Source organism: Helianthus annuus, chromosome 15 (genome assembly GCF_002127325.2).
Source record: "Helianthus annuus cultivar XRQ/B chromosome 15, HanXRQr2.0-SUNRISE, whole genome shotgun sequence".
NCBI lineage: Eukaryota > Viridiplantae > Streptophyta > Magnoliopsida > Asterales > Asteraceae > Helianthus > Helianthus annuus.
The window spans coordinates 124,679,785-124,688,844 of NC_035447.2; the positions used below are offsets into that span (position 1 = coordinate 124,679,785).

Sequence of the window (9,060 nt, forward strand, 5' to 3'; positions counted from 1 at the left end):
TCTATTCCCCAAGTTACCTTTTGAGTTGCCTCTTCAATCTCCATCGAGAATTCCATCAGACAAATTAACATTTAGGACTTCCAACTAGCCAAGCATACCAAATTGAGTTATGCGGGTACAAGGATATGATCTAAGTTAACTGAAGTTATTGGGTTGCAACATTTAAATTTGCCATAGTAAACCAGTTAGTTTAATTGTTAGTGTTTTTGACATACCCCCAGACTTAAATTATTTAAAACAACGTGAAAAAAAGTGTAATAGGAAACTGTATCCATATGATGGTAGTTAAAATATGAATGCACATGTTAAAACTTAGGGTGTAAGGGGTGCTCACCTAATAGGTGAGTCCCCCCTCTTACACGTAACCAACCAGAATAAGCCACGTCAACTCCCCTCTAACACTCCCCTAATACCCCTTTTTGATGGCGGCACTCCCCTCTTAGGTGAATTGGTTTTTTTTAAAAAAAAAAAAAAAAAAAAAGAAAAGCTGTGATTGGACGCCGCCTTCTCTCTCCTCCCTCTCTCTTCGGTGAGCCGCCACCTAATTCTCCCCCTCTCTCTTGGTCACCGCGGTGATGGCGGTGCATCCCCACTCGGGATTTTGGGTCACCGATGGGGGTCACCGATGACACCCCGTATACCCTTAGTGTTTCTACTAAACAAGTGTGGATAAATAACCAAAATCTCACACATTTAAATGTCAAAATTTGGTTAGAAAAATTTATGATATATTTGACTCTTTTAAAAAATGGGTTAAAGAGGTTGTTTTCAGGTTGACTAAATTTATGTATATGTGGGTTGTAGTTGAAATATTTGGCACAAAAAATAATACGTGCTAGGATCGGGTTGCACATTTCAGGGGCGAAGCGTTATTGGGGCCTAGGAGTGGGGTGCCCCGACTCCTACTGATTTTTTGCTCGTATTGTTGAATTTAACGAAAATTTTCTGAAAAATAAATTTGTAGGGTAAAATATTGGATTTTAAGAGTCCACCCCCACCCATTTGGATTTTGAGAGTCCAGCCCTTATTGAGTTTTTGTTCAATCTTCGCTACTAGCACATTTCAACCTGTAAGCCCGCAAACCCATCAACCTGACACGATAGACACCCCTGGAAATAATATATCACAAAAGGGAAGCAAGGAAATAGTAGAATAGGTTATCGGCTTTTGAGAGGTTGATCGATAATTTTCTTGGTTAACTAGAGATATCAAATCAATTTTTTATTAGACCTTGGGGTGTGGGGCGCGGTCGCGCGGGTTCGGGCAGCTGTTGCCAAGCAATGCTGGCTAGACCACACCGGGCTAGCGTTGGTCATGGCGTTGCCCCGCTGGCGTGGGGATTGAGCCTGGCTTTGGTTGGACCATGGTCCAATATAGCCGTTGGCGCTAGCCGTTACCTTGTGGATCCCACACGCGCCACATGTCGAGCAATGCCCTCAACCCAAGCCGCTCCACATCCCATAGTTTTAAGTATAGTGAAAATTTCAACCCTCAAATATATAAATGTTCTAGAGTCTAGACATACCATCCCTGCAACCATGTTCGCGTTAATTTTACCGGGTAAAGTTCTTGTACAAATAATCTTAACATACTAAACATACAAATTGAAAGAAAACTCAAAAAGACAAGGTGGCATTTTTGTAATTATTAATAACTATCAAAGTTACTCTACAAATATACCTAAAAAAACCTAACCACTCCCCCCACCCCAAAAAAAACCTAACCCCCCCCCCCCCCAAAAAAAAACCCTAAAAAAAACCTACCCCCCCCCCCCAACCCAAGCTAAAATGCTAAAAACTAAACCCCCCAAAAAACCTAAAAAAATTTAAAGAAAATAAAAAAAACACACAAATTATTTTATTTTATTTTTTTAACATTTTTTATTAAAAAATCGCTACTTTTAGTAGCAGCCAAAATTTTTTTTTTTTTTTTTTTTTTTTTTTTGCTAACGAAATGTAGCGATTTTTTAATAAAAAATGTTAAAAAAAAATTTTTGTGTTTTTTTAGGTATTTTTGGTTGTAACTTTGATAGTTGGTGGTAATTACAAAAATGCCACCTTGTCTTTTTGGGTTTTCCTTCAATTTGTATGTTTAGTATGTTAAGATTATTTGTATTTGATCTTTTGCCTAATTTTACCATGAGTAGCTATGGTACAACTTGATCTTTTTCTTAAATGTAGTATCATTAGTAGCCGAGCCAATTAATTAAAGAAAGCTAATATACTTCTTAAAATCACTTTTCTATTGATACAATCATCAAAATCAAAATTTACATTGACTGACAAAATTAATCTACTACGAAATCCTATGAAAGATTGATTGGTTGTTGGTGTCACCGGTGCTGGCTTCAAAATCTCAAAGAGGGCTGTTGCGGACTCAAATCCGTCCTAGCTGCTACTAAGCGATTGCGCCCCATTTCTTATTGGGGCTGATTCCGTGAGCACATCCTCATCTGTTATGTTGGTTGCCTCTGCATCTGTTTTCTCAGAACCTTCTTGTAGCTCCAATGCAAACTCTAGTCCCCAAACTACTTCGTCCATCGTTGGCCTATCACTGCCATGATCGCTCAAGCAACTAACCACCACCACTCCGAACTGCCTTAAACACTCTGGTGCAATCACACCCCTTAGTTCCGGATCAATTATTTTGTGCATGGTCCCCTTCCGATAACAAAACTTCCACCATTCCGCCAAACTAACTTGTTCTTTAGGTAGCCAGGGAATCATAACAGGTCTTGCACACAACACTTCAAGCAGAACAACTCCAAACGAGTAGACGTCAGATTTATCTGTGAGTTGTTGCGTTCGGTAATATTGGGGATCCACATACCCGATGCTACCCTTCACCACCGTGCTAACATGGATTTTTGCTTGGTCTCTGGGGCCTATCTTTGACAAACCGAAATCAGACACTTTAGCAACCCAATTTTCATCCAGTAAGATATTTGTGGACTTGACATCCCGATGAATTATTGCACGCTTTGCACCTGTGTGGAGATAGTGCAACCCTTTGGCTGCGCCGATGCAGATATTAAGACGTCTTTTCCATGACAGAGGAGGCTTGTTTGTCTTGTAAAGATGTTCTCGCAGAGTGCCATGCGCCATATAGTCATACACAAGTATCATCTCTCCCTCATCATCACAGTATCCAATCAGGGAGACTAGTTGGACATGGCGTAGTTTAGATAGCAGCCCAATTTCTGTATGGAACTCTTGAAAGCCTTGTGTTGATGATGCGTCGAGCCGTTTGATTGCAACAATAGTTTTAGCATTATCAATGTCAATATGCCCTTTGTATACCTTACCAAACCCTCCATTGCCTATGATGAAAATGTCATCAAACTCATCAGTAGCTGCTTTCAATTCTGTAAGTGAGAAACGACGACATCGATCGGATGGGAGCGTTGAATGGGTGGACCTTGTAGATCTGGACTCGCTACAAGCTGGTCCGTATGATGACTTGTCGTCGGCAGCATCATAGTGTTTGACCCGCCTTCGTTGCTGGAAAACTAGAAGAATTAAAATAGACAACAAGACAAACGCTCCTCCAATTCCTCCAATTATCGCGGCATATGGAGGATTTTTCTTGCTCTTTATTTGGGTTGGTATCAGCCCTGTTGGTTTGGTTGCAGGAGTAAGTTCAGGGTTTGGGTTAGCTAGACTTTTGTCATCGCTCAGCTTAAACACTTCCAAACCGTTCAAATAAGCATCACCATATGCTTCATAATTGGTGTTAGGATGCATCGCTAACCACAAATCTTGCTTGCTTCTACTGCCATCTCGGTCATGGACAAACACTATATAATCCTTGAATACAGGATACCCGCTTCCTTTTGTCCAGTGGAATAGATCAACTTCCTCCTCAGCAGTTTGATTATTAATGAAGATCGTAAAGAGAACCTGACCAGGTTTTGTGTATTTTGGTATAATGTTACAAAAATGGAGACGGAGCATGTAATAAAACCCAGAATCAACTGGAAGTATCCAAGTCAGATTGTACTTGTCAGACTGATTGCCCATACTCCTCTGTGTTTGATAAACTAGCTCAGGAGCGGTATAATTGGGCGTTTCAGTAGTATACATGATCGGATTATTATAAAGAGGCGTCAACCCAATTGCAGCTCCATATATGTAGTTATTATCTTGATCCCATGACCTGTACATACCAGTATCGTTGTTACCAGTTATCTGTCCCCCACCCATGTTAAGCCTGTAAATATTTTCAAGTGCGGTATCGCTATCAATAACAGGTCCTGTCACCTGATTAATGTATTTAGGTGTCGTAGCCTGAAAATACAGATTTTCCGGCATTGAAAGGATCTCAATACCATTGATGAAGGCGTATGAATTTGGTGAGGGTGTAAAGGTAACGTTTAGCTTTTGCGCATCATTTACGTTGATGAGGAATTCTTTGAGAATTCGTGCGTCGGTGGTGTGGGTGTTTCTCAGAAAGGAGACGGCTAGGAAAGCGCTGAAGTTGGTTAAAAGAGAGTGGCCATTGGATGATACAGAGAAGAAAAATTGTTTGGCGTCGAGACTGGAGTAGGCGGCCGGATAGAAATGTAAACGGAGGAATTTCGGGCCGCGGGTGACATGAAATATGTAGGTAAATGAAGAAGAATTAATAATTCTAGCGGTGGAATAAGGGATTTCGGGTACTGAGGAATCTAGGTGATCAGGGGTTGATGAGAAGGAGGTGGTGGTGATGTTAGAAGGCACGAATTTGGAACGCTGGTCGCCTTCCCATCTCACATCCAAATTGGTGTTCGAAGGGCTGGATGAACCGCAGTTGAGGAAGACGCGATCAGTGGCTTTGTATGGTTGTGCGGTGGTGGTGGTGGTGGAGATCAAGAGGATCTCAAAAAAGAACAGTAAACTGAAGTTGAACATGATGCTTGAATATTTGATTGATTGAAACCTTAGCGAAGAGCATTAATATATATATACAAAAATTATAAGATAATAAGATAGTGAATGACTTGTCTGTTTGCTTTAGAGTGGGCCTGTAAGGTCTCCTCACCTCAGTCTTCTGCCTTAGATAATAAGATTGGATTCTATATGTACTTATACACTGTGCAGTAGGAGTTGTACCATTGAAAGTGACATGCTTAACTTGATATTTGGTGTGGAAGCTTACATAGTGACATGAAGAAAAAATCATTTGAATTAGTCAATAATGGTCCAAACAGGATAATCAATTGCATGGAGTGAGCTCCACCATGAACACTCAGTCTTGTTGAAGACTAATTCTAAATTAGCCATTGGAAGTAGCCGGTTAAGTACGTTTGAATGGGTCAAGAGTGAAACTGGTTTTCATGAATTAGTAAGCTGAATAAAAGTTAAGGATTAGGATGAAATACAAAGGATGTAGTGGGTTTAATTTTAGGTTATTGGACACTTGTCACTCTATAAATCCTTCTTACACCTCTTACAATTAGAAACCTTTGTAGAATAACTTGACCCGTTAAATTAATTAGATCTAATGATCTAGATGTTTTCGTTGTTTCAATTATGTTTGTTTACTTCCAGCATATTACTATTCCAATATTATGATATAAGCACTAACATTTTGCCAACTCTAGTTGATATAGAAGATCAACAAATGCTTTAATTAGATCTAATGATCAGATGTTTATATCATCCGTAGGTAAGTGGAATAATCTACTGCTCAAGTAATTGTTTCTACTACCTGGTTTGTTCCAGGGTGTATTAAATAGATTAATTTGTTTGTCAAACAATCTAGATGTTAGGTTTTAAGTGGCGTGCGGAAACGTAACAACACACACATGCACAAACGATTAAAATGTTGTACAAAGAAAATAATAAATACATAAAGACTATATATGTGGAGAGAAAGTGTAAAATACAATTGGCCTTAACTTACGAGTGTACGTGATGAGTATTCCGCATGTTATAGGTGTCCAGGTTTAGTGAATACGCATGTTATAGGTGTCCGGGTTTGTGAAGTAGCATGTTATATTGTCCGAGTTTAGGAAATCCGCATGTTATATTTCCGATTTTGTGAATCCGCATGTTATAGATGTCCGGGTTTAGTGAATCCGCATGTTATAGGTGTCCGAGTTTAGTGAATTTTAGTGAATCCGCATGTTATAGGCTGTCCGGGTTTATGAAGCCGCATGATATAGGTTGTCCGGGGTTGTGAAGCCGCATGTTATATTTTCACAGCGTGCGTATTGTAGGTTAATGCCAATTGTACGATAACCGACCTCTTATATATAAAGAACAAATGAGGTTAAACAATTGATACCATAAAATACTATTTATATACAGAGAACAAATGAGGTTAAACAACTTGGAGAACAATAAAGCAAAATGGGCTTTCCACCCCAAACCGATATAGGCCCAACAGCCTTCACATCCCAACACTAGACTAGTTCGTTATGTCATCCCCATGCAATTCTTCACAACAGGGGTTAAAATTTTAAAAGTTATGCATAGATAATTATAAGTATAATCTTTTAAAAATCACAATACGTGCCCTATCAAAGAAAAGTGTATTCACCACCTTCTCCATATTGTCCATCTAGGTGTTTGAAACAACCTGCACCAACATTCGTTGATAATTTCAGGGCCAAACTATCTACACACATTAGTTGGCTATCTACACACTTAGGGTTTTCCTACGCAGCGTATAGACCAATACGCTGCGTATAGGGTTACACCTCTACGCAGCGTATAGACCTATACGGAGCGTAGGTATGGGGTAGGTACACGACCAGACAGTCAAACCTAGTATCATGTCAAATCAGTCTGACATACGCTGCGTATAGGTCTATACGCAGCGTATGTACATAAAGTAAGCCGGTGCGTGTAGACCTACACGCAACGTATGTCAGACTGATTTGACACTGATACGACGTTGTCTAGGCACGTGAATAAAGCTATACGCAGAGTATAGAGCTATGCGCTGCGTATGATTGTAAATTCAAAAGTTTATTTAGCCATGCATCTCCTCTACCTTCGACTTCAGTCATCTCATTTGTTCAATTCATTTGTTTTGTATATCTTCATTTCCTTTGTATCAAACACAATGTTGTTAAAATGTCATCATTTTGGAATGAGAATTATTTCTATAATCGCTATTCTAACGAAGCATGGGGAGTAAATGATGCCAATGAGGAGGAGGTTGTGTCTGGAGTCCCTGTTGATAAAAAAACACAGTTGCCAGACTTGAACGAGACTCCGAATCCACCTGTTAATGAACCAAATTACCCGACGCATCAAGTGTATCCGGATTACGAATACGGGTATGAATCTCCGTATGTGCAACAAAGTGGATACGGTGCTGAGAATGCACCTGTTAATGAACCATATTACCTAACGCATCAATCGTATCCGGGTTACGGATACGGGGGTGAAGGTAGATACGGAGGATACAGTGGATACGGGGGTGAAGGTGGATACGGAGGATACGGAGGCTACGGTGGATACAGATACGGTTATGAGCCTCGTAACACACCACTATATGATGATTATGAACCATCTACCCCGGACAATCCGTTTCAAATAAAGGAGGTATCCCAGCCGCATGGACCACCCGGGGCGCCTCGGTTCCCACGACATGTTGGGCCCGGTCCTGACCCATCATATCAGCGGCTACGTCGCGACCTTGACAGGCAGAGCTATCTGATGGAGTGGGTGGTTGCGGAGCTGCAAGAGCGCCGACAGCGTGACGGGTTACCTCGCGAACCTACGTTCCAAATGCGGAATGGGATCAGCAGCATGAGCAGGAGCAGCTGGATCCACAGGATCCACTACCATAGTATTTTATCATATTGTTATGTATGTACAAACATTTGCTTTACATATCAAACTTTTGGTGTACATATAAAACTTTTGCTGTAAACGGTGTAACATGTTCTAACAGTACCCGGGTATTTTCACTTATTTACGCTATAATATTTTAACGTTATAGTATTCGAACCATATATATGCTTTTCAAAATTTTAACATTATACGCTTTTCGACGACATCGACTAAATAAATTAATGACGACGTCGACTAAATAATAAAAAACATCATATATTTTTAACTCGTTATATATTTTAAGCGAGTTAACGTTGTAACTGGGTGAGAATTTATACCACAAATATGCCGAATAACCAAACAAAATTATGAAAGGTTATATACACTGCGTATAGCTCTATACGCAGCGTATATAAACCTTGTGAAAAACTGATGCTTCAAGCCCACCAAAATGACCCCAAAAGTTCAGATGGTTTATATACGATGCGTATAGCTCTATACGCAGCGTATATAAACCTTGTTTTCTGTGCAATGATTGCTGGTCAGGCACTGAGATCCATGGTTACCTATGCTCCGTATAGCTCTATACGCAGGGTATAGGGCCCCTATACGCTACATATAGAGCTATACGGAGCGTAGGTAAACCTTGATTCAACTAGGGTTTGGTGTTCCAATAGGCACATTGGTGTGCCAATAGGCACATTGGTGTGCCAATAGGTACACCCTAATTTTATTGTTTTTTTAACGCTAACCCTATTTCATTATTGACGCATTACTGTAACTAATATATTTTATCTAGATTTTGGTAACCCCATTTAATTATTGGAGTTGGGTTAATTGATTTGTCCACGTGTCACACGTTAGCAGGTTAGTGGGTCACGTGTGATGGATCAACTCATCAACATATTCGGGTCAAGTTATGGAGCTGTTGAAGCAACAAATAATAGACCAAATGTAGTAGCGAGGGTGGTTAGGCAGAAGGGTTAAAGGGTTTAACCTTGCCTAACGCAGGTCGTGGGGTCCCCCCACGTTTGCAAGACGTGGAAGGAGGTTCACTAGTTTGTTTTTATTGTTTGAAGATCCAATTCTGAAGTGTTGTTCAGAAAAGAATGAAGAAACAAAAGGAATAAGCGTGAGTTGGATGTGAATGAGAGCCACTTGGGTGAAGCAAGTGTACGATGTGGAGGACCAGAGTTTAAGGAAACAAGTCTGATCCAGAATATGTTAACTCAGTAAATGAAGTGTCAATTATATAGGAGAAGACATCTCCCAAAGAGGCATTCATTTGACTAGT

The 9,060-nt window shown here is 40.2% G+C and overlaps 2 protein-coding genes across 2 annotated transcripts; one reads left to right on the forward strand and one right to left on the reverse strand.

The window, feature by feature from the left end:
- Positions 1-2,221: 2,221 nt before the first annotated feature.
- Positions 2,222-4,920, reverse strand: LOC110912403 (receptor-like protein kinase FERONIA). The gene has a single exon (XM_022157097.2). The coding sequence runs from the start codon at positions 4,887-4,889 to the stop codon at positions 2,388-2,390; it is 2,502 nt and encodes an 833-aa protein (XP_022012789.1). The 5' UTR covers positions 4,890-4,920; the 3' UTR covers positions 2,222-2,387.
- A 2,141-nt stretch (positions 4,921-7,061) lies between these two features.
- On the forward strand, positions 7,062-8,753 carry LOC110914167 (peroxisomal membrane protein 13-like). The gene is made up of 2 exons (XM_022158979.1): positions 7,062-7,535; positions 8,634-8,753. The coding sequence occupies exons 1-2, from the start codon at positions 7,062-7,064 to the stop codon at positions 8,751-8,753; spliced, it is 594 nt and encodes a 197-aa protein (XP_022014671.1).
- Positions 8,754-9,060: the final 307 nt, after the last annotated feature.